Raw genomic sequence first — 27366 nt, forward strand, 5'->3', positions numbered from 1 at the left:
CGTCGACACGCCTCCGGGCCGCCGTGGCCGCGGGGCCCACACGCCTCCGCTCCCTCGTCGGCGCGGAGGGCTGGGCGATGCGGCGCTGAGATGCTGAGGCGGACCGGACCGTCGCGTGGCTAATTTAAATATCACGGTGGAGCTTTAAATGGAGGCAGAGGTGGAAAATTCCGTGGTTCAAAAAGAGAAAGTCCCGCAACGCTCTCCCCGCGGCGCCGCCCTGACCATTTGGACACCCGCCTCTGTCAAACCCACGCAGTTCCCTCTTTGAACCCAGATTTTCCACCTCTGCTTGAATGCCTCAACCCTAGAATGCACATACCAGGTCTAAAATGATCTGGCTTACAATTACATTTGTTTTTATTTCTAAGTTTCTAAGTTCCTACGTAATATTGAGAATAATTGAGTAACAATGATTCCACATAACACCTTAAAATAAGCAATTCCTGGAATTTTAGATGATATTGATGAAGTAATCCTTCACTTTTAATCATATGCATTCTAGGGTTTAAGGCGCTGTGAAAGCGATCACATCATTAAACTACACACGTCACATCACTTAGTAATTAGTCACAGGATATTTGTTGGCCCTGATTTTGAATTAAATTTAGTATGAAAACACCGACGTCATCACATTATCGTCATCGAGGTATTCGGTAGAAAACAAGGTATCGCTCAGCTCCTACACTGAGTGGACCAGCGGGGTTCGTTTGGCGCCCCCCGGTGTCCCTGCGAGGACCTGCGGCGTGGGGCTCACACCCGGACCGAGACGTGCTCCAGAGAGCGGGCGGGGGCCGGCGGTGGGGCCACAGGCGGAGGCAGCACTTTCAGCTCGTTGCCGGGGCAACTCTGGGTGCTGACGCCGCGGTTGAGCGCCCCCACCAGCGCAGCGGGGTCGGTGCGCGGGATGTTGACGGGGCAGGAGCGGGTGCGGGCGTGGCCCTTGTGGCCCCCCGGGTGACACACCAGGCTGCCCACCGTGCCGGCGGGCGACAGGTGGCGTTTGAGCCAGCGCTCCACCCGCTCCTCCTTGTACTTGATGGAGTACCAGGTGAGGAAGATGAAGAAGAAGCCCAGGAACTTAAGGCTGGCCGCCAGGCCGAAGTACACGAAGCGCAGCGACGTGACGTCGTACTCCCAGCACGAGCCGTGCACGCCGCAGTCCTGCTGCCACAGCATGCAGGTGGTGTCGATGACCGCGCCGAAGTAGATGGGGGTGGGGATGTAGGCTGTGGAGAGAGATGGACAACACAACGTGAGTGTCAGCAGGAGAAAACACGTTGTGATGAAGCCCATGCAGAAATGGGTTAAAGTGCAGTTCAGCTCATGGCCACTAGGTGCAGTAAACACAGGTCAATGGAAAAAGGAGAAAGTTCTCCCTGGAAATACAAAGTCAATGCATTTTAATTCCTCACAAGATTAGGGTGTTAATATCCAAGTTTAATTATTCTCTTTCTGGGTGCTTAGGTTGTGATTTTGGAAATTATTGTTCCATAAAGATTATTATTATTGTTGTTATCATTATTATTATTATTATTATTAAGGATAAAGATGTGTATATCTGGGGGTGGAGCTGCCTTGATCGACAGGTCTTTCATTGTGTTTATTCCTTCCTCAAACCAGAGCCGAAGCCAAACTCGAGGCTTTGAGTCGTCTCGTCAGAAACCAAATCGGCAACGCTACGTCCATTATTTATACGGTCTATGCTCACAACGCACTGCAGAACATCTGTTGTGCAGTGACATGTATTCTGTCACAGCGGAATCCCATAATACAGAATGATGCGACTGCTTCCTCCGTTTTGGACTCGAAAAATGTCCCCTCGGGCGACAACACCGCCCAAGTCAAACCCCACAGATTGGTCATGGACCCCGCCCCCCGGCGCCCCCCTCCCCACCCATCTATCTAATTCAATTCTCCTCATCACTGTGGGGGGCAGAGTGCAGTGCGCAGGAGAACGGCTCCCCTCGCCCTAAATCAACCGCTCAGCGATCACAGGATGTAAAGTGCGTTGGTGTTCATTGCGCTGACGTTTCGCTGACGTCAGCGTTCGGGGAGACTTATGGCTCAGCCACGCCCTCGCAATCTGACGTTTCCGGGCATTTAATGATCGCTCCCGTGCCGAGCGACTTCTGCGAGAGGGGAGAGCGGAGTACGGTTCCTGGAGTACGCGGTCCGGTCTTTAGAGGTCGTCGCCACCACACGTATCAGACGAATGGATTATTTTTAGGTTGATATGATGATGTTAGAGGCCGATATCAAATAACACATTTACTGAAAAAGCTTCTTCCTCCAGGAGAGAGGGAGGAGGGGCTCTACTCCACCTCTACTCTGCTGAGCTGATGAGGCAATCCACTTCCTGAGTAAAAATATTTGATGGGATTTGATCGTTTAATTGTTGAGATGAATGTCCGTGATCTGACGCGTCTGCTCATTCTCCTCGGCGTCAACATCGCGAGCCGCTGCGTGAGCCCTGGACTCACCGAGTGTCCTGAGCAGAACAAACTGCATTCCCAGAGCAAACGGCCTCTCCTGCTCTGCCACCGACCTGCGACACACACACACACACACACACACACACACACACACACACACACACACACACACACACACACACACACACACACACACACACACACACACACACACACACAATGTTTAATTTTGTGTGTTACTATTTAAATGCAATTGAAATATGTATCAATAAAATATAAATACAGAAAAAAACGCTTTATTATAATTTGCTCTCTTAATGTGCTCCTTGCTTTCATGATCACAATTTTAAGTGTTTATGTTGGTAAAATATATAATGAGAAAGGTGAGAGTAACAAGCTTGTTTCGCTTGTAATTATAAGCTTTATGAATAAAATTCAACATCCGGCCCCACCTGAGGGTGACGATGATGGCGGAGGGCTGTGCGCAGGCGGTGATGAGCGTGACGATGAAGAGGAAGATGAGGAAGGGGATGAGGGTGCTACAGGTGCGGTCGCACTTCCCCGACAGGGCGTGGCCGTTCTCGTTCAGGTACGTCTTGACGATGACCAGCTGCAGCTGGTTGCTGACCTGCCCGTGCGTGGAGGGAGTGATGACCTGGCGGCTCTGCACGCAGGCGCAGTCCGAATAGTTACGGATCTGAGGGGAGGGGGATGAAGCCAGTGATCCATGTGGAACAGTTTGAAGTTGTTTCACTTTTATAATTGAAACGGTGGCAAACTGACACGCTAGATAATTATGGATACACAAATAAAACATGTACTGCTAACATATGGCCGCTCCTTATCTAAGAGTTTTCAAAATCATTTTGAATCATATTTTAAGGCTGGGCAATATGAGACGAGATGTCTGCGATTTTGGCTTTCACAATATCTTATAAAGGCACCAGTAGTCATCCCCAAAAGAGCTCTCCTTCAAAAATACTGTGATATTGTCAATATCAGCGAGACCTAGTTCAAACTCCCCGTTCCCCACATCACTCTAACACAGTGGACGTTCAATGCAGACATTCTGAAATCCCTCTAAAGTCACGGCGGCTAACATCAGGACCTTCAAACAAAGTATTTTCTGCCGACCAGGTTTGCAAAAGCCTTCGTCGTATCTAACGAATTGAAGCCACGTGACCCCCCGTGGTAATACAGAAGATATCTGTCGATGACGTCCCAGCGCCGAGTGTGTTTGCCGAGGCTCCGTGTTACCCCGCTGCTGTCGTTGGCCACGGCGCTGCAGCCCGCCAGGCAGGGGTTGAAGTAGGTGATGCCGTCCGAGCCGCACACCGGAGCGTACTCGTGGATCTTACAGCCGCAGTTCACGTTGCAGCCTCCGGTCAGATTCCTCTGAGTCATGGTCAAGGTGGGACTGGAGGGAGGGGGGGGGGGGGGGGGGTATGTAAAATAAAAAAGTGAAAAAATCTTCGTTATGGCCAATAAAAGCTATTCTGTGTATGAGTAGTGGCACAAAACTGCCTTTTCCTCGGTAGTTCACAGCAGCCTATGACCAACTTTAATGTTATCATCAATCTGTACCCAAACAGCTCGTGGGTGGTGTCATCCATCGTCATGTCTGACAGAAACCACCCACGATGCACCAGTGCTGCCGGCCTCCACAGTTTGTCACCAGGAGCCTGTATTCATCCAGCACCGTTTGAAAATAAATCAGGGACTGAATCTATCACACTCTGTACTTAGTATTGAAGTGAAGTATTATTATAGTCTTTAGTCTGTAATACTTTTAGTACATTTAACAGTAGTAGTAGTTAGTGCTGTTGCCTTACAGCAAGAAGGTTGTGGGTTTGAATCCGACTCAAACTGTGTCTCCACTAAGAGGTCTGAGGCTGCGGTTGCCGCAAAATGGAGGCACCGTATTTTTTTTTTAGAGCCCATAAAGGCGTCTCCTAAAGGGCAAAGCTCTTGAAGGAACAGTTTGTCTTACACCACCCTCTGGTAGTGCTCGGTAGGTTCCATCCTTCTCTCCAAACTGCACGCTCCATCGGGAGTTTAACACTGTGGCATCAGCGCGTTTGCACTCGACTCCCGAGGGAGCTTCCAGTTTGAACCTACGTCCACGCTGCATGAGGAGTGGAAGTCAAGGATGAACTTCCAAACCTTTGATAAGCCGACATCTACGACACTTGCAGTTGTATATTTTGTTTCCACAAAACGAATCCTGTACTTTCATTTGGTGCTGGGATGGACCTAGATCGTCAGTGTTGGAAAGTGCACAGGATGTTAGATGATGTCACCACTTCAACAGTATGAACCGTCCTCCCATCTCCAGCAGGATACAAGCTCCAAACCATCTTTTATGGGATGCCGTGGCACCATCTAACATCCGCCCACTTTCTGCAGAGAGAATGGTTCTTAGAACTTTGCAGCTGTGCTGATTCAGGTCCGTCACAGCCCATCGCGGTGCCGGTGGCGGAGCCAAGGTTCATTTATTTCCTCGCCGTAAAGGAACAAATAAAACAGCATCCAGCATCATCCAGAGACGGGGACGCACACGCTCTACAGTATTTACCTTTTGCTGCTCAGACTGTCATTAAAGCCCACGTTCAGTGGGAACGACCCGGTGCAACCAGAGTCTGTTATTGCTGGAAGAAGTACAAATACCCTGACTTAACACAGCCTATAATACTTCTACTGGAAGTATATACCGCAGATTTGGACCTGATGAAAAATCCTAAATCAGCAGCTTCAGCAGAAAGATCCAGTCCCTGATTTTATTTTTTATTTTCTTCTACCTGAAGTAACGCAACCGTGTGGATGACATTTCACTGCATATATGTATGATTGTATGTATGTGTATGTGACAAAAAACCTCTTGACCTTGAACTTGAACTTGAAATGTAGTGGAATAAAAGTGCATAGTCTCCCAAAGTGATATCGGTAAGTAGTTAGTGCAAAGCCTCGCCCTCACCCGGTGGTGTAGGGGATGTTGATGCCTCCCAGGTTGATGCTCTCGCAGCCGACGATGAAGAGCGTGGAGAAGCAGAGCAGCGACACGCCGCTGCAGATCATGGCCAGTTTGGCCGACTCCCGCGCCCCCAGCTTCAGCTTTTTGATGATGTAGCCGCCCAGCACGATGCCCACGCCTGCGCTCGGCACGATGATCACACCTGGAGGGAGGATCCACTCTTATATTAAGTGTCCTATCGCGTTACGTCTTCATATTTAATTGAACGATCTAAATCATTGATATATTGTTCTGTCAAGATTGATGAAAACGGTGGATTCCTTATCTGCTTCCTACAGAGTCGAGGGAGGATTTAAGTTTAGTTTCACTGGCGTAAGCATGCATATATATTTATATAATTCTCCACCTACAGGATGGATAGTTACATAATTCTCTAGACAATAATAAACCTTTGTCCAAAGAGGCTTCCTGGGACTAAATCTCATTAAATGGTCCACGACCTGAAAGCCTCCGCTCACGGTTTTACAGCAATATGACACATTGTTGTAAACCGTGTGATTTCAATAGGCTGCTTCAATTAACTGGATTCCTATTTTATTTTTTTTTATGATAAATAATTCCCTACATCCTTCTAAATCTAACTGTGTGCTTAAAGGATACTTCTGGCTTATATATTAATTTTTACCAAAAACCTTATTTGTCGATCACTGGGGCTCAACCTCAGTGGTAAATGAATCCAGCATTGAAAGAATAACTGTAAACACGGGAGTTTCCATTCAAATGTGCCTTTTGGGTTCAGTTCAGGGCGCTACACGTTTCCTCAAATCCTCCTCAGGTGACATTTCAGCGATTTGGATTACAGAAGGATTTTCCTGGCGGCTCACCGGTGTAGATGCTGGCGCTGGACGCCGGGATGCCGAACTGAGACTCGATGAACTTGGGGATGAAGGTGATGAAGGCCGTGACGATGGCGCTCTCGGCCGTGTAGCTCAGACTGACGAAGAGGAAGGTGATGTTGCTCAGAATCCGAATGGCCGCCTTGGGAAGGTCTGGGGGGATATATTTAAATACCGAATTACTTTTCCGGATTCAATGTCCAAATCAACAACACGCTTCAAGGTGTCACCAGGAGAAGGCAGAGCCTACACCTGCTGAATGCAGTTTATCTTGTAGACATATCATGGAGGACCAAAATAGCACTAAAGTATTTCCAGTTGTTTCTGTGAAATTGCAAAATTCATTTTATCATAGGAGGTGAGTTCATTTTACTCATACAGGGAAAGTATTTTTCCAAGCATCCTTGGTTGCAACAGTCACAAACCCCCCCCCCCCCCAAAAAAAAAAAAAAAAAAAAACCCGGAGGAGGGACCGTCTAATTGATAGGTTATCTCAATTTCTATCTAAATCAGGACTAAGATAATCCTACTCAAGTTAACCCTGGTCTTAAAAATGCCTTTCTGACATTTAAGATGATGTAGTTCCGGACTAGGAAGTGCCAGGCTGAGGTCATGATGTAGTCAGCTCCTTCTGTTGGGCCTCGTGCTGCTCTTACTCCAGATCATCCATTTCCTCTATTGGCAAGGTCGACCTGGAGGCCACAGCCATCAATCCTAAGGTTTAACTCAAGCCTTCACTCAGACCTAGATGAGCTCTGATCTTCCTTCTGCAAATCAGGTTTTTTGGGGGTTTTTTTTAAACCGAGACGTGGGCAAATCAGAGACTATTTCAAACCATGACTGTTGTTCACCTTTAATGTCCTTCCCGAAGCCCATGGAGGAGGTGACGGCCTGGCTCTTGGCGTTGTTGCTCTTCTCCTTGAGCACGTCGTCGTCGCTCGACAGCTCGTCCAGGCTCACCTTCTTCCTCTTCTTCTTCTTCTTGTGTCTCGGCGGCAGCTTCTTGGGGAAGGTGAACATGGGAAAGATGACCAGCAGCATGGCCACGGCGCACAGCAGGAAGCCGCTCCACCTGGTGGACGGGAAGGCGAGACGGGTCGGAAACGTGTCCCAATGAACCCCGGACGCGCACGGACACGGTTCATTGGCGGGGATTTTGGGATGTTGACATCGTCGTGTGTGTAAGGTGCAATACAGCAAAGCGATGCAGTTTTCTGAACTTCACTGACTGTTCTAGATGTTCTTATCAACACCTGTACCTGCCCGGTCATACAATCCACATTCATGATATGATTGTTCCTCAGATATTTCTTGTGCGTGAATATCTTTTATATCATATCGAATGATCGAATATCATAAATAGTCATTCCCAATATACTGTCAAGTTAGCTGCCAAAATATATTGTGATATCCGGTGAGTATCGCCCTGGCCTGAGTACACTGGAACAGAGCTCTCCGTTTAAAGAGTTAATCATGGAACTACCTCCAAGTTTCAGCAGAATACCAAGCTTCGCTGCCCAGCGTGTTTCTTTGTGATGCACCGACACCACGTTACGTCAGCGTTTAGGTTTAGGTTGGAGAGGGCACCGATCCAATGGCCGGTACCACCATCGGGCCGATGCGGATCAGATATCGGAGGAAAATAAATCAGGAATCCAATCAGATCATGGGGCAAATCTATAGTGAAGACTTGTTGGCTCATTTAAAGCAAAGAAAATATATCGGATTGGTACCGGTAGATACTCAAGGTTCAAGTATCCCTGTTGCAAAACAAAGGGCAGTATGGTGACATTTACAGGTATAGGTATTTCAGAGCTTCTATCAAGACCAGTTCCAGGAATCACACTCTCAAGGAGGCAGCTCCTCACCAGTTCCCCACGAAGCGCGGGTCGCTCTGGTCGATGTTCACCACGGTCTTGGGGTCCACGTAGAAGCCGATGAGGACGCCCCCGAGCAGGTAGCCGGCCGCGGGTCCCAGCGCTCCCATCACGTACATGATGGCTGGAGAGGAGGACGTGCAAAACACACACACACACACACACACACACACACACACACACACACACACACACACTTTGAGTCTTTCATTTCGGTCATAACATCGAAAATGTTCTGATCTTCCTGCTACGGTGCTCTCCACTCTGCTGCTGTACTCGCCATTTACCACTTTAATTCAGCGTCATTATGGCCCCAGAGGGTCGACCAGTGCCCCCCCTTCTTGGGCCATAATGAAGCTGGCTTGGTCGATAATACGGTTCAGAGCGTGATTCTTGTCCCCGCTACAAAACCATTAAAAAACAGATGAAATAAAACACTGGAAAAAAAAAAAAAATTATAAAATGTCTGAGGATTTTTGTAGACGGCTCCTCAGACAACACACTCCACAGCCCTTTCACACAGAAAACAACAATTTAAACCAGAACAAAAACTAACTTGGCATCCATCCCCCCCGCCCCCCCCCCAAAGTGCTCCACGGTAAGGTAAATGTCACATTAAATAACATTTACCTAACACCGTGACCTTTGACCTTACGCTTTAAATCACCCCGATACGCGGTACAAAAGGTCATGCATTCGGATCACATGACCCCCGCAGTGCTCGCAGGGCCCAGCCTGAAGCTGGGAACAGGATTTCTCCAATTAGAGTGGATTAGCATCTGAAATTCCCTGGGACAAGTTGAAAGAAAATAGCCTCCACGCTCCAAAAAAAAAAAAAAAAAAAAAAAAAAACTGAAAAGAAAAGGAAAAACCTCCAGTGGCGTGACTTTGAAGGCAGGCCGCGCCAGGCACCGCAGCACAGTGCTTATCTAACCAGGGCTGTACCGAAACCAGGGCCAGAGGGGCCTGGGAACCCTGGAGGACTCAACACCGTTTTGAGCTCAGAGACAATTATTTTGGGCAGATCACAATATTTTGGTGAAATGACCAGGTTCCACAGTCACATCGCATTTCCATCCAAACGCGGGGGAAATTTTAAACCAATGGGAAAAATGTTGCAACAAACAAACAAAACGGAAATGATGTGAGTTCACATGAGTCGGACTGAGGCAAACTGACTGTTGAATTTCTGTGTTCATGTTCTGCTCAAAAAACAAACAGAAAAAGGACCAGTAGGAGTACCTTTAAAGCACCGGATCGATAAGCAGTATCGGTAAGAGGAGGAGTGGCGTTCAAAAAAAAAAAAAAATCGCAACGATAGCCGCGCCCCGTTCCTCCAAATAAAACAACTATAAAAACACTGTTTTGAGGTGTTTTCACGGAGAGCCGCGCTCGCGTCGACAGTCACAAATACGTCCGTGATTCCCCTTATTTTTAATTCCCCATTGAAATGTTATCGCTGTGCATTTTGTGAGCTTCTGTTTCATCCTGTTATGGTCACGCACACTGACGCAAAAAGAAATGACTGCTCGACTTGAAGAGCCTCCGTCGACTGATGATTCCACTCATCGAAATTTAAGGGGGCAGCCCAGATAAACTCAAATGACACTTATCCAGATTATTGGATGGCTTTCAACCGGGGAGCGGTGTGTCCGCGCCGCGTCTTCGACAGAGAACGAGCCCAAAATTATTTGATTCATCGCGTTTCAGGCAGTTTTTTTTTGTTTTTTTGCGATGCGTTTGTAGCGCATATTCATATCACCATGACGATGAAAATACGATTTACCGTGCGGCCCTACACCACCTACCCCGCCACACAAAGACAGAACATGGACACGTTTAACAAACTGGGTGATGTCACAAAGCGCCCCGCATCACAGACTAACCAAAGCATGCCAGCGCTCCTTCCACTTCTGGTCAATTTGGAACAGTTTTTAACTAATTCCTGCGACAAATGTAGATCGATTTTGCACCACAAGATGTCTGAGACGGTCGTATACTGCTAAAAAAAACTAACAAACAACCTTTAAACTAAAACCCTTTTCACTCAAGTATTGAAATGCGGTATTGATACTCATTACTGTCATGTTATCAATACTATAAAGTATTGAATGTCGAAGCTCTGCCCCAGTGTCTCACACACCCACACACACTTCATTCTCCAGTTTTCATTATCTCTTCGTTATAGCAGGTTTAGCAGCATTAAAAACTAAAATCGAATTTTATGTTTTGACGGCTTATGTATGTTTTTGGTGTAGAGGCTTCAGGTTTATCATACATTAATCTACATATACACTACATTCATTGAAGTTATTGTAGGACTGAATATTTTATTTTGGACATGACCTTTATATTTTTTTGGTCTCTTTCTTTCTTCCTATTTTTATTGCTTTTCAGTTATCTTGGGTTTAGTGTTTATTGGCAGATTTGCATTTTAATTGGGTATATATTTTCCAAATGTAGCTGTTGCATTTTATTTTCACATTTCATTGTATTGCCTTATAATTTTGTCTTATTGTGTTGATGTGAGCTGCTAGGACAATGCAATTTCCCCTCTGGGATTGAATGAAGTATCTATATTATGTATCTATATGATGTATGACTAAAATGACTAGAGCTTTTTCTGTTATTTGGGTATTTCCCTGATTTCACAGGAGCTAGGCTAGCTGAACCCATCCGCAGCCCTGCATCGCGCTAACACAGTTAGCAGGCAGCACTGGAGTGTCCCTTTAAAACAGCAGGGAGCAAGTTATCCCGCTAAGCTGTATTGAAATTTAGAAAATAAAAAAACAAAAACCCTTCAGACAGTCGACATGTGGCGATCTGTGCAGTCTGAAAGCCGTAATCCTCGCGGAGACGTGTCCTTGTGGCCGTTACTGGTGATTTGGCACCGGCCGCCTGTTGCATCACTCACTTAAACAGAAAAAATAGAAATTCAAAAATCGCTCTCTTGAGAATTACTGCAGAACTAACAAATGTCTCCCCGCTCAGAGCCTGATTACATTGAGTCCAGAGCGCTCGGCCGGGGACGTGGGCGCTCATAAAACTGATGGATGGCAACTGAGGGGGCGGGGGAGGGGGTCCGCCACAACAAACGTCTGTCGGGGAAAATCCACATATCTGCTGTTAAACAGAATATGATTTTCTGGGATTTTCTCAAGGAAATAGGTGGGTTTTGTTTTTTTTCTCGTTGTTTTGGTTATTAAGGGTGAAGGCTTTTAATCCAGCTTCAAAACAAATAAACAACCAGGGTGGAGATAAAGGGTTAGCATGGTCACAGGGGCGGAGAGACAATGTGTGTTGTGGCGTCATAAGCCCCTTTCCCGCTTGCGCCGAAAAAGCCGTAAATCTACCGCAATGTTCCGTATTGGCATCATGTGGGAAAAGGAAACGGTGTCCATGTTCCGTAGAAGTCGCTCCGTAAATCTCCCCGCTTGACCTAGTATCATATCCGCGAACGGAAGTGTGCGGGAATGGAAGCAGTACCATTGCTGTAAAGTAGGGTATGGAGTCGAATCCAAATAAAGCACAAATAGTGGGGTTTTACGAACGTTTATTTTTGTACAAATATAAAAAAATAAAATAAAAATGTTTTGGGGGAAGAAAAAACCCCCCCCGAAAAAAACCAACACATTGGGGGGGAAAAAAGCGAGGCCAATCCGAACCGTGGCGCTCGTCTGCAAAGACAAGTATCTGAAACAGGTCCAGTCTCTATGGAGGCAGGTCTTTATATTCTCACATTTTATTCTTTTGCTTCTCAAAAATGCCGCTCCGACCCTAGACGTCTCTTTTACAGTTTAGGACAGGTTGAAAGTGATCACACTGATTTAATAATTTTAGTTTAGGGTGACTGCGTCCGGAGGGAACCGAGGCCGTCCGGGAGGGGCGGGGAGACGGGGAGCGACGCGCTGGTCTGAAAACGAAACCGATTCTGTTGCCTGGTCTCGCGTGAGCATAACGTAATTTGTCCGTAACATCATCTATGTGGGAACGGACTCCGTACGGAAGTTTTCCGTAACGGAGGCCAATGTGGGAACGACTACTTGCGGCATTTTCCGGATATTTTTTATCCAGCAATGTTACGAATTCCACGTGGGAAAGGGGCTATAAATGCTGATTCCAACGACATGTTTTCACTGCAGCAGTAATGGATGAGTGGCGTGGATGTGACCTTTTAGAGAAATGGACAAAGTCATCAGAAGGAAATAAAAATATCTGTATATATCTTAAGAGAAATGCTCACATGTTGCATTTTTTTATTGTAGGCTAGGTTTATATATATATATATATATATATATATATATATATATATATATATATATATATATATATATATGTAATTAACTGAAATGTTTACATTTTTCCATTATTATTCTACGTTGTCTTGACTTAAATTTCTCTATTTTTAAATTTCCCTTGCTTTTTACTCGCTTTGGCAATGTAAACATATGCATAATGCAAACATGTGAAAATAAAGAAAACAAATGTATAATCACAAAGACAAAACTAAATTGACGGGTTGGAAAAGACAGTAAAGAGAGACAGACACAGAAAGGCAGCCTGGCAGAGAAGAGAGAGAGAGGGAGAGGGGGAGGAATGCCAGCTCTGGATGGGAGGCAGGGAGGGATTGGAGGGGTGACACAATGAAATGTTATGGGATTTCGGCTTCGTCATGGCAACCTGCTGAATCAGCCTTTTTTCCTCCGTACAACTTCCCAACCAGCTGCCAGTCTGTCTACTACAGTACTACTACACCCTGCAATCCATGAATATAATCACATTACGACCGTCCACCTGGCCGTATCACCATATAGACAAGATTAGGAGTTATAGATTTTTTTTCTGTATTAATTCAAATAAATTATTGAACTGATCTTGCCCATGGTCTTAAATGAAAACAACATTTGAGATGTCCAATGTTTAAATAAATTCTTAAAATATATAAAATAATCAACACTCAATTGTTAAATTAAAGTGCAATATGAGGCACGCATGATACATTCTTCCTCTAAACATGTAGTCCATGAAAAAATATTATTAAATCCACCCCCAGTTAAGTATTTTAATACCAATAAGTAACCAGTATCATGGTCAATTTCTCATGTTTATAACAAACCACATTTCATGAAAATCGTTTCAGAATTAAGCAAGTTACAGTCAATCTTGGAGAGAAGCCTGCATCTGTCAATACACACTGTATTTGTTTACTAGCGGATCTAGTAAAAACAGCAGATGCGCAGGGGCGACATCTGCCGTATGCACAGCTCATTCACGACATGCTAAAGTAGCAGCGACATATCGCGACGTAGCGTAAACCAATCATTGCTCTTCAGAGTGAAACACAGCAGCATCTGTCTTGTTTCTTCTTTTCACTGCAACGCTGCATCAAGATTCAGGGAATTACTACTTCTAAAGTAACAGCGGCAGTAAAACTGTCTCTCACTATGATAGTTAAATTTTGCAATTGATTCACCCTTCACGTGCGCTGCCGAACCGCGGGGGGCGATCCGTACAGATAAACCACATTCCATTACACCACTACTACATATTACATGTAGTATCAAGTACTATCACCCAGCATACTTTGAGTTAACTGCGAGTAAAAAGATCCATGTCTCTTCTGACATACTTATTACTACTAAAGAGCTCCACTTCAATTAATCGTGTTGTCATGGCGACCATCGTCTTACCCTCACAATGCATTGTGGAATGCGCTTGTCAGCGTATTGTGCAGTGTTTGAATACTACCATGTTTGACTGGATGATGCACGTCATCCTGGTACATTTCACATATGTCACAGTTTCAGACATGCTAAACAATAATTGAGTGCACTATATAGCATTCTAGTATACAATTCTGGAGGCAGCCTTTGTCTTGATGAACTTTGACAAAATTGTTTGATTAGAATACACTTCACCCATGGCACCGTTCAAGCATGGAGCCTTCAACAGAAAATTGTTTGTATTATCAGGTGACTATTTGACCCTACTTGTTATAATTATAATTCCTAGACCACTTGAAAACCACTGTTCTACGTCACAAATCCTGCTATGCCCCATATTCATGGTGAGGAACAAAGAGATTCAGTGGTAATGGGACGTCCATTAGGTCTGTTTTAAATTCTGGAAGGAGAAACAACAAAACACAGAAGTGAACTGGACTGGAGGTAAACCGCTTCAGTGGTTGTTGCCTCTGCACAGTTGAAAAACAGACCACTCACTATGACCACTGTCCTACATTCTCCTCAAAAAGTGTGTCATCCGTTCAATCAGTTAACTGGTATTCTAACGACGGCGCATCTCAAATGATCGATCCTTCAAAATATACGTGTATGGCAGTGGCTCACGGTACATAGAAATCAACACAGAACACGGGCTGTGGGGAAAAAAGTTAACGGCCATAGAGGCTGCAGTAAGATACAGTTATGGGATGTGTTAGTGGGTCGTAGTTTGGGGGTGGGTTTAAGTCAGGTTGGGGGTGGTGAGGAATGCAAGTTACAGGGCCACAGACTAATGGTATGAATCACATGTGGGACGTGCCCTGGTAAATGTGTTGTTCGGTGGTGTGGTGAGCATAGCTTGGGGGTAGGATGTGGGCAGGTAAACAAATTGTTTGGCCTTGGCCCAGTTTCAGAGGTTCTCTCACAAGGATCTCATTATACACAAGTGAGACTGTGGGGTTGACAGTTCACCATGTTAGTGCCAGATATCTCGGCTTGATGGATCATGAAAACTGGTATCCATTGCCTTGCACTAGGGACATAGCGTAAGCAATTAGCATTATCACACCGGTGAACGCAGTTGACGGTTTGTACCCATAGCAACGGCTACTTTCATCAGTCACTCGAATGGCGAATGAACGGAACACACCCCCTCAGCAGATGGGGCCGAGATCCCATTTAGACACCCCTCTAAAAAATATAAAATAAAAATGTTTGCCATCCTTTTCAAATATGAAAAATAGTCACTTTGATCTTTAAACGTCAGGTGACAGACAGAAATGCTATACAATAGAAGGTCAGGTCTGGGTACAGCACAGTACTGATACCCAATCATGGCTCAAGTAATTCTGGTATTGGTACAGCACAGTACTGATTCCCAATCATAGCAGCAGTAGTTCTAGTAAGGGTACAGCCCAGTACTGATACCCAATCATGGCTCTAGTAGTTCTAGTATGGGTACAGCACAGTACTGATACCCAATCATGGCTGTAGTAGTTCTAGTATGGTTACAACACAGTACTGATACCTTTTTATAGTTGTAGTAGGTGGTTACAGCATAGTAGGTTCAGTATTGATGTCCGTTAAGTCACTGTGTGTTGTTCTCACACAGTAAATGAGCGTAGTAGGCCTGGTGCCACTACAGTTATACTAGTTGGACTACAGAAGACAGAAACCCTTCCACCTCTTGGTCTCAAACTCGAGCGGGTCTGCCTTTAACCAGGGGCTCCTTATAAAACAAACTGCGGTGAATAAAGCAGGCCTTTGTCCTGGTGTGATGTCAATCCTTCAGCCCCATTATCCGATGGGGAGCCCACGTTGAATCCGTTACGTTGTGTGTTGGCGGGCCGGCCAGAGCCCTATTAGGCACGGCAATCAGACTTAAGAATTGCCGGAATTTAAAGCTGTGCACTGGGCTTCTCTCGCGCTTTTAATTAACAGCCCAAGAACGGCGGAGGGAGGGAGGCAGCTTTAGGCCCGACCAGGACTAAAACTAATGGTAGCCATAGATTCTACTGTGCATCCAACGTAGGTCGACACCAGGAAAGTCCAACCCCCTGTGACCTTGATCAATCTCATTCATTAACGTCTTAATCTCTGGTTTTTAAAAGAGGGTTTGACTGATAATGACTGTGCAGATGTGACTGCGGTGGGTTTCATTCTTCAGAGATTTAAAAGGCCAAGTACATTTACAATGCAGCTGTCTGGAGGTTTGTGTACATACTTTCAAAGACATGCAGATTCGGATAATTGGAGACTAAATAACTGGAGATACTTGAGAAGCCTGTAGGTTTGAATGCGGTGCGGGTGTGCATTCTGGACACTGAAATGGACTAGGGCTCACAAGCATGAAAATTGTACAATTAATTGTCATACTAATAATTGTGATCAAAGATCAAATCACCATTTTTGTTAATTTTTTGCCACTATTAGGGATGCAACGGTACACAGTACTTTATCGAACCGTTCGGTACGCCCCCGACGGTTCAATACACACAAGTGAAGCGTGAAGTCCACCTGATACGTTGGGGCAGCGTACAGGCGCGGCGTGGCGTAGGTGCACCGCACGCTTCCTATTGAATCCACTACTGGAGCTCCACTGGCCACGTTAGCCAGGCAGCATTTATTTGTTAAACTGCTCCCGCGTGGCTACGCAGCCTTTTCAATAGAAACAGGAGATAAAAACACATAGAAATGTTTTAGTAAAGAGGGCAATCAATCAAGGTGTCCAGTCGGAAAATAACCCCCTGGGATGGCCGTGTCCCTCTTTATTAGAATCTTCCCTTGAACGATTATTTTGATCTGCTCTTTTGTAGGAATGAAAGGAACCAAGTCTCGCTTCTGTTTTTTTGTCAAGTTTTATGTCATTTTGTGTGTTTAAGTTGCCCCCTCCACGTAAGAGATATCCTATGCTCCTCCCTCGCCAGGAGGTGCCCTGGCTGAAAAGGAGCGCACCCACTGTAACGTCATGTTCACAAAGCGAAGGCGCAGACACACACACACGCACTGGTCTGACTGGGAGGATTTTATTTCAAAAAGTTGTTTTACTATTATTATTTATGTGTGAAGAATACTGTTTATACATACATATCCACAAATATATACACAGAAATAACTAACTATAGTTCTGTTTTTATTTTTTATTGTGAAACATTTAAAATAATAAAAAATAAATAATAATGGAAATTCGAATTTGAATTATCCACTATCCCGGACACCTCCCCTCAAATCAGATGAACAACCCACCAATGAACTTGAACCCCTGTCCCCCCCACCCCCCACAGTCATACACACATAGCGTTACACTAGTCATTTATTGCAGACTACTATAGAAATATTTTTTACGCCTTTTAACTTTAAAAAGACCTTTTACATTTTTCTTAAATATAAAGATACTGAAATCGTACCGTTGCCGTGGCCCCAAAACCATGATAGATACCGAACGGTGTTCCCACTGCACCGTTGCATAGTCGCAATCACAGTATAAGCCTTGAAAAGTGTCAAAATCTGGTTAGAAAGTAAATTTTTCCTCATGGCAAATTGACGATTTCTTATTTCTAACATTGGCTTCGAATTCCCCTAAACTAATCACACTCATCACCTGTCTTGCCACTAGGCCAAAAAACGTTACTTTTTTTGAGTTTAATATTTTTATAACTGTTTAAATGATAGTATTGAACGGTCAAAATTCTTATTGTCGTTTAATGGTTAAACAGTTCATTAATAACATCGCTAAATCACAAAGAGTATTCTAAGTCACCGATCTTACTATAAGGGCTATTGTATAAACTTGGAAGGTGCCCAAGTTTGAGCATTTCAGAAAAATCTGTCTATCCCCTACTATAAACACATTTTAATCCAGAAACTTCAACCACCCAAACTCTACTCAACCAAACAACTTTTACTCTATATTCTACACTTCCAGTGACCCGCCCATATCAGCAGATTGTGGTTCTAAGTTCATTTACATTTTAACTAAAGTAATGGGCAATTCATTGCGGAGCTCATAATGATAATCAAAAACTCCTTTCACGGGGACTGAAAAACAGATAATTCACCGCAACCACTTTGTTTTTCTCTGAAAGAACTTTTGTTGCGGTTTCCTGCCAAAGTTTCCAGAAGAAACCAACTTACAAGAACGAAGAACCCTGGCTGGTCACCTGTCCCTGACATTTCTGGGACAGCTGAAGTTCAAATTGTATTTCTTAAAAACAACAAAAAGACCCTGCAGTGCCCACTCCGTGCCAACTGCCCCTGGAGGGGGGGGGAGCTGTCAGCCGCCATTAAGCCGACAGGCCGCTGTAATGTGCCGCTTTGGCCAAGAAAGGTCCACTCCTCCTTATTGTTGTGCTCCATGCCGCTTTGACCGTCGCCAGCCATAACCCGAGGAGGCGGGTGGGCGAGCAGAACGCAAACCGACTCCATTCAGCCGCCACCAAAGCGGCAGGTGGTTTTTCTAAAGCAGCCGAGAAACTATGGTCTCCGAAAGAGGAGACAGAGTTACGGAAAACTTCAACTTTACCGCCCACTCTGCATTCGTTGATTTTGTCGCTAACAAAACCGTTCCCATTCATATTACTCCTCGAGGTTGATATTGCTTGAGATATTTTTATTTTACTTGTCGATGAATAAATAACAGTTTGTATTCAGACTTTTATTAAGTGCCACTTATCTCTGCAATTTCCCTCCGGGGATGAATAAAGTCTCCTTCCATCTATCTTTATTTCCCCCATTGGAGAAGTTAACATTTTTATTATGGATGAGGACAGGGTAGACCAGGGGAGTGCAACTGGTGGCCTCCGGGCCAGACCCTAATCGCCAGGAAGTCACCACTGGACACCAAATTTTAATTCTAAACACTTTAAAATCACTGTTCAATCTTTTTCCTTTGTTCTTTAATGGATCAGGATGCCCTCTCTTTAAGTGTTGTTTTATGTATTATTCTTCTAATCTATTATTTTTAATGTAAATTAATTTCTGCTGCACAGTGCTTTGGTTGATTGTTTTGATGATGATGTGCTTTAGAAAGAAATTTCACTTTACTACAATAGAGAATATCATTGGTATTCCTTTTGTTTTCTTCTCGAATTATATGTTTGTATATTACACAAGCTATGAGTAAATGGCATCTTAACAACCCCCTTAGGCCCCCACATTTTAAATAACACTCATTAAACTCGGACATTATGAGACAATCTTTAACGAAGGCTGGATGGTGCGGATATGTAACTAGAAAAACAAACAAAAAATGATGTTAAGAGTTCTAAGGGAAAACAGCCGTGAAACAGGGTTTGTTCGAGGTTCGACCCCCAGAGAGTTTGTTCTGAGAAAAATCTGGTTCCCAGTAAAAATTAGATTATATAGAAAAGCAGTTTGTTCACAGAAAGCAGGGACAGCAGCTGGCGGGTGGTACAGTAGAACCGATAAAAGCATTATTACAGCATCTGTTGTTGTGAATTGGTCGTTTAACACCGTGCCTGATCATTGTCACTTTCTTGAGATATTTATATTAAATATTTTAGAAACAATCATTAATGTGGATTTTATGACATCATTATTACAATTATCATGATATTACCAGGTAGAGGCATTAATTATAACACAATGAAGAGTAGTTTAATGTTGGAGAGTTTAACAAGTTAATATGTTTAAGACCTTTCTAAGGGAATTTTAACTAGATTTAAAACTGATTTTTGGACAAATTCTCTTATCAATATTGTATTTGCGGTAAGCGCTATATATATTTGGTACAGTGCAGAGGTCAGTATTAGGTAGAAACAGGTTATGAACTAAATGATTCTATTTTGTTTAGGTCAAATAATCATTTATTTTGTACTGGAATAAGACAAAACAATATGTAAAAAGAACTTCAGAAAGGTAAGTCAATCTTTTTTTTTTAATTGATTGAATGTTAATGTTGAATCTGAGAACTCATAAAATACAATTTCAAACCATTTAATCACTTTTAAAGACCTAATATTTGTCAAACTGAATTTAAGACTTGAAGGACCTGTGTTGAATTATTCCTGCTGCTATCAAGATATGAAACTCCCCCATAAAAAAAGTGTGACTATGTTAATGCAGAGGTGTATGTTTACTAGGGCTGTACCCGACCCAGTGTTATCATTATCCTCCCGTTATTACTTATTGTAATTTTTCTTTTCAGGTTAATTGTCAACATTCTATTGTACTGCTTAAATGTTTCAGTTCACCGCTTAAAATTTTCAGGTTTATTTTCCATTATCTTCCCATATTTTATTGTGTACAGTTAACTGTTGTCTTTATTGTGTATTTTACATTCTTCCACTATATTTTTTATATTTCCACTTTTCATATTCTTATTCTATTGTCTGTTACTGCCTTGTTTTTTATGTGAGCTGCAATTTCCCTCCGGGGATGAATAAAGTATGTATCTCCTTTACATGCTAGTAATAATATTTAAGTTACTCATGTTAGATTTAAGGGGCTGTGGGCCAGCGGGTTCAGCTGCAGCCACGAGCCTCAAGTGACGCTCACTCCTACGTAGAGTGATCAACCTGCCTTCGGACGCCCACACAGGCAGCGAGAAAAACCTCAGTGCTGGCTGTTCCACTGCTCTCCAAAAATATTTTTTGACGAACACTGAGATCGATAATGTCACGATATTTTGGGTATGACTTTGGGTGCTTTAGAAAGATATTCACACACAAATATTTGAGAAAATCAGCAGTAACGTGGATCCAGGAGACTATTTTGTATTGTCTGTATATTTGTATAGATTTGACAATTTCTGTTTTGTATTTTTCAGATGTGTATATTTGCCTTTTTTTTTTTTACTTATTATTCAATTTAATTTTTAGTATATAAATGATTATATTTTTCCAGACATCTAAGCTTTTTTATGCTAATTGTAAATGTACATGATGAAATTAACTCTGAATTGATTCTGAAGTTCAGAAAACTGCATTACTTTACTATAACGCAGCCATAAAGACAACATTTAACTATATGGCAATATAACAACAACCAAAATCCCAGACGATATAGGGTCTCATATCACAATATCAATATAAATATATTTTTTTACCTCAGCTGTCAGGCTTGGCATTAACACAGGGAGTTTGTATTCTATTGCACCATCTTAATATTATATTGATACCACCCAGCCCTAGTGTGAGGCAATGTAAGGTGAGTAGAAACGTATTACTGTTTTATTACTAATTCTATTACTACTAAGGTAGGTATTACAATGATTTTCCAGAACCCGCCAGAGAACAGTACACTTCAGGCCACAGCCTGGTAAAAAAAATATATATATTTTAAGTGATGCACAATCTTCAAATGTCAATTGTGGGCCCACATTGACTTACTTATAGATTGTTAACATGGTTATGGCTCTGAGGTGAGTGGGGTTTTCTTTGGTGGTGGAGAAATGTATTTTCTAAATACAGACTGGGTCAACTCATTGAACAAACAAAACACTCCAGGACTCAATGAATGCATTTAGAGTTAAAAACTGTGTCAAAAAACTGTAATAATTACCGTTAAGTAAGTAAGTAAGTAAGTTAAGAGTTAAATTTAATTAAATTGAACGTGTATGGAAAAGGTCTAGGAGATAATATGTTTTCCTTTCCTTCCTGCTCCTTTTCAGATGTCATTTTTAATATTTTCTGATTAAATCTGCTGGATATTCTCTTCCGTTTTCTTTTGATTCTCGATGGTTATTTATTGTGTTTCTTATCTTATATATTGTTGCTCACAAGACTGAAATGAAAACCAATCAATCATCAAAAACTAAACTGATTTGCGTAGGTTCAATTTGAAGTGTGAGGTGCTCAATTTGAATAAATATCTTGTATTTTTGCAGGTATCGGTAAATAATGAATAATGATTAAATGACATCATAAAATGGGCTTAAGCAGTACATTTCCTTGCATTTGAATAAAATAAATTGCACCAATGTAAGAAAAAAGCCAAAAAATGGAAATAAACCATAACGTACCCCTACACTACTTCAACTGCAAACCCTGCATTGACAACAAATAATACGTCAACTTACTCAAACTCTTGCAAACCTTTCACAGCTTCATCAGGGGTTGTTACCAAGATAACACAGGTGGGGACTACTGACACCAATTACACTTTTCCTAGTTGCTGTGGAACCAAAATCACTTTCCACCAACACAAATAACAGTTTTGCGAGTTCCTACGGAACGCAGCAACTTCCTACCGACAAGAATTACAGTTTTCCAAGTTCCCAAAGAATGCAGCATCACTTCCTGCTGTCTCTCGTCTCGACCCAATAAGCACCCGGAGCGCTTTCTTAATTTTTGATTGTCTGGGCAAGAGCACACTATTTGTCAACGCACAGCTTTTGCGCAGCGCCGCGGACCTTCGTGCAGATCGCCACAGATCCTGCGCAGAGCAACCAATACACATCAATGGAGTTTAGAGCGCAGCGCGTCCTATGTGAAAGCTCCTTCAGAGTCATACCCGACAACACCAAATTGGACTTCCGGTCCCTATGCGACATTACGTCCGGTGCCTCAGTTCTGCTACTTCTGGTTCCTCCGGAAAAACGTGTATATAATATATATATATATATATATATATATATATATATTTTTTTTTTTTTTTTAACTACTCCTACAAATATAGTCCGATATTCATCAAACTTGGACCACAGCATGCCTGGACTACCCCGAATAGAATTCTTTAGTTTTGTGTTTAAAAACCTGTTTCACGGTCTCTGACAGGCACATTTGGCCCGAGAGTGAAGAAAGAAGAAACAGTCTTTATTTGTCACACAACACACCACACTACAACACATGCTTGCACACACACACATACACACGCACATGCTTTGATGGTGGCCGGTGAAATGGATTCTCTGCATTTAACCATCCTGGCTTGTCCTTCCTCCGGGGCCACAGCCAGGAGCAGTGGGCAGCATACGTGGACGCGCCCGGGGACCAGGTGATAAGTGTCCATCGCTGGTCAGAGCATGGTGTGTGCATGTTTTTGAGGGGAGTCCTTACTGACGTGAGGTGGAGGAAACCCCATGTGAGCACGGAGAGATCATGCAAACTCCACACAGAAAGGCTCCTGTTTGGGAGATAACCCACCGGAGCACGGTGCCAACAGCACCCCAGGCGGGAATCGAACCCAGGACCTTCTTGCTGTGAGGCAGCAGTGCAATGCACTGCGCCACCGTGCCACCAATGGCTAGGAGAATAAAAAATATTTAAAAAATAAATAACAACTAAATACGGCTCCCACTCCCGGGAAGGACCCCTGATTAAGCTATCTTCAAAACTAAAATTGTTTGAAATGTAATACAGTTCGCCAGCTTTCTGCAATAGCACCACCATGACACGTCCTACACTTTGCAAATTCAACCCATTCAAACCAAACTCAACCATGAGGCAACAGGGTCCAGGCAGCACTAGGGCTGGAAAATACATTTTTAACACCTGCACTGACACTAAGACTTTGGTTTTATACATTGTTATATATATTGTACCTAAAGGACTAGGTTAAAAGGTATTCTCACGTGTTTCACATTTTTGATAGAGTAAATCAATGCCTCAGGATAAGTTTATGAACATACAGAGTTGTACCACGAGGGCAACCAGGCCACACAAGACGGTTGACAGTGGCCCAAACCTGGTTGTGCGTGGCAACTGGGCAACCATTATTGTCGGGTTCTGTGATGGATATCATTTCAGGAGCATCGTGTTGGGATACCCATCCCAAGGCAGAACACACATCAACATACAGCGGCTCATACCTAGGTACAAGGAGGCGTTCTCCTTCTTGACGTTGTCATCCAGGTAGGTGGGCCCCAGCGTGTAGATGGGCGTGGACCCCATCCCCACCAGGATCTGGGCCACGATGAACAGCGCCACGTACAGGTTGTGCTCGTTGCCCTCCTGGTCCCGGGGACAGGAGGCGACGTCCACGCGGTCCCTGCCGCTGGCGTTGGTGTTCATGCACAGGCCCTCGTTGCCCACCGACGAGTTCACCTCCAGGATCTGGTAGGGCGGCGAGATGAAGTGGGGCAGCGAGAAGAGGGCGGCGCCCACGGCGATGAAGACCCCACCCACCGCCAGCCAGCGGGGCCGCCGGCCGCGGCCCCCAAAGTAGCTGATGAAGACGACCACCACCAGGCTCCCGATGTCGAAGCAGCTGACCAGGAGGCCCGACTCGGAGCTCCGCAGGCTGTAGCGCTTCTCGATGGTGGTGATGACGCTGCTCAGGTACCCGGACACCATCAGCGACTGGATGAAGGTCAAGTAGCACATGCAGAACAGGAAGCAGCGCGAGTCCTGCAGGATGACCGACAGGTACTTCCTGCCGGCCAGGCGTAGTCGACCCAGCGCCGACGAGGCGAGGAGCCCCGGCGGCTTGGGCCTCACCCTCGCCCTCATCGCGCTCTTATTCCTGCGTGCGGCCATGTTCTCACCGCAGGAGCTCGGCCTGTTCAGCGCTGCCTTGCCCGGCTTGGGCCCGCACAAGTTCGTTCGGTCGGGGGATTCGGGCCGGGCGGCACCGGGCCGGGCCGGCAGCTGGACGAACTCGGCGCCGTCGCCCTCCTCCGCCGCCGCGGCGGTGGACGTGGGCGCGGGTCTGCGGGCCGGCGGCGCATCGCCCCGGGAAGCCGCCTCGTTCAGGACGGGCAGACTTCGGGATTTGAAGTCGGTGCCTTGTTCCTCCACCTCGCTGGAGAGATCCTCGTCCTTCCGAAGGGACTCCGACAGCTCGGTATCATCTTGGTCGTTCATCTTCTCGAGTAGAACCCCACTTTTGTTTGCACGAAACGCTAAAAACAACGAATAAAGTCTGGTCTCAAGCCAAGACGGACAGTTCAGACCTCCAGGGGCTGCTGCCCATCACCTTTTTTACTATTATAATTATTATCACGATTTATAGGGTGGATAGACCCCCCCACCCCTTTAATACTGTCTCTGGGATAAAGGCAGGGTTTTATTCATTCAGAGGGTTGAGTCATGGTCTTCTTATCTTCTGGGACTCAGGGTGTTATCTCCGGTCCACAGCCTCCACCCGCCTCACGCTCGGTCACCGGGGCGAAGCGGAAGCATCTCTCCCACGCGGGAGCTCCTTGGAGCGGGGACGGCGGTGGCGCTGATGCTCCCGGTCACACGGAGGGGAAATAACCTGCCTGGTCGCCTCATACCTGCCATTAAAACACAAAAAGAAGAAGGATGAGGAGGAGAAGGAGGAGAAGAAGAAGAAGGATGAGGAGAAGAAAAGAAGAAGAAGAAGAGGGATGAGGAGAAGAAGACGAGCAAGAAGAATAAGGATGAGAAGAAGAAGAAGAAGAAGAAGAAGGAGGAGTGTTGTTTCCACCGTCAAGGGCACGGGCTCCCCCGGCTGTCCCACCGCGGGGTGGACGGGAACGGGCGCGGACGGTACCACGGATTCAAGGCCACGGGGAGAACGACGGGGGAGACCACCTACCTCGCACGACCCGTCATGTTCGGCGGCTGCGATCGGGCGAGCGAAGCCCCCGCGTCGGAGCTGCGACTCGGGACGGAGACAAGTGCACCGCAGACGCCGCAGTGCTACAGCACTGATGGGAGCTTCGACCCGAATGTGGGATTCGGTCCGCGACGAGTCACCCGGTCAAAAAAAAAAAAAGGAGAGAAAAAGATTCGTTCGCTTTGCCGACGCCGCGCTGCTCGGTTCTGTTCGGTTCGGTTCGGTTCGTCTCGTCTAACGCGCGGCGAACGGGAATCCTTTCATCCCGTTAAATGATAATAAAAAATAAAAATACATATTTATATATTTTGGCCGATAAAACGCAAAGTGGCGATTCCCGAGAATAATCAACTTCCTCGACAATGACGGATTTCAAGGGACATCAGTCGCGCTCCGCTCAAATTGTCGTTATTATCTGTTTGGGAGTCGATTATTCGCCCGCGGCGGAACGAACTCCAGAACACCGGCTCCTTTTCAAGGTTCCTCTGCTACGAACGAATCGTTCGCAAGTCTCGCGTCACTATCCCCAGCTGGTCGGGGACGGTTGTTGACAAGCTCGCCGCGGCTAGCTCCACCGCTGCTAGCTCCACCGCGGCTAGCTCCACCGCTGCTAGCTCCACCGCTGCTAGCTCCACCGCGGCTAGGTCCACCGCGGCTAGCTCCACCGCGGCTTGACCCACCGCGGCTTGACCCACCGCGGCTAGCTCCACCGCGGCGGAACCCACCGCTGCTAGCTCCGCCGCGGCGGAACCCACCGCTGCTAGCTCCACCGCGGCTAGGTCCACCACCGCGGCTTAACCCACCGCTGCTAACCCACCGCTGCTAACACGTCAGGGTCCCCATACAAACAGAACAAGACGAACCCATAAGAGACATTTACACACCGGGCGTTTGGACACCACGCTCCGGCCTTTCAGTCTTCATGTCCCGGTCAACACTCATCCGACAGGACGGTCCAGCGGCGTCGGACAAAGGGTCACCGTGTCTCCCGTCTCTCCTCCCGCCGCTGACGGGGTCGCTGCTCACGCTGGGCCGCCTCGCAGCGCTCTGCGCCCGCACACGGAGCCCGCAGTGCGCGCCGGGGGCTCCGGGGGGCGGGGCCGGGAGGCCTGGCCCCGCCCCCAGCTGACCCCGCAAGGGCTCTCATTGGTCAGATATCAAGCCTGTGTCAAATGAAATGTTTTATTATAAAAAGATTTTATTATTCTTATGTTGTCTCTATTCACCACAACACCAATATAATATTATTATTGTTATTATTAATAATAAACTAATATTATTATAATTTCGTATGTGTTCACCATAATAACAATATTATTACTATTAATAATAATCAACTGATAATAACGGTATTATTATTATTATTTTTACTACTACTACTACTACTACTAATAATAATAATAATAGTAATAATAATAATGAAACACATACCCGTACTCAATACTCACATACCAGACTGAACATCGACACCTCTAAAAAAATCATCTAGCTCATCCCCTTGGTCAGATAATAGAAACGGGCAACGTGATTGGCCAATTGAAAAGATCCTGACCTGAGGAAGAGGTTTCTATATTTGGAAGAAATTTGAGGGGGGATATGGTATTATTGTCCCGGACGGCTGCGACGCACACAAGAATAAACAGACATAGAATAAATAGGAGAATCGTGCAGCAGAAATTTAGCAGGGGGATCAAGCGAAGTGAAGGACGCTCTCATGAGCTTTAACGTGAGCAATACTCAAATTCCAGGCACAGTCACGATAGAGAGATGGACGACGTCTTTACAAGCTGGATGGAACAGAACGGACACACAGAAAAAAAAAATACCTTTGGGGAAAAAACATCAATAGCAGAAAGTCAGAACAGACGAGCAGCACTCACGAAATTCTCTGAATAATAGATGTTCACCGAAAAAAACACACACGGAAAACAGGCTCCCAGGGCCGTGATCCTCCAAAGCGTCTCCACGACATTTCAGTAACACGAG

General features: G+C 45.1%; 1 protein-coding gene across 1 annotated transcript; it reads right to left on the reverse strand.

Moving 5' to 3' along the window:
* Positions 1-753: 753 nt before the first annotated feature.
* slco5a1a (solute carrier organic anion transporter family member 5A1a) lies at positions 754-24662 on the reverse strand (the record flags this gene model as incomplete). Its single annotated transcript, XM_080010514.1, has 9 exons — positions 754-1229; positions 2484-2548; positions 2888-3132; positions 3693-3852; positions 5410-5608; positions 6291-6455; positions 7154-7374; positions 8171-8303; positions 23669-24662. 9 exons carry the CDS (start codon positions 24660-24662, stop codon positions 754-756), a joined length of 2658 nt encoding a protein of 885 aa, XP_079866640.1.
* Between the last annotated feature and the right edge of the window lie 2704 nt (positions 24663-27366).

Source organism: Zeus faber (assembly GCF_960531495.2).
Source record: "Zeus faber genome assembly, chromosome: 12".
Classification (NCBI taxonomy): domain Eukaryota; kingdom Metazoa; phylum Chordata; class Actinopteri; order Zeiformes; family Zeidae; genus Zeus; species Zeus faber.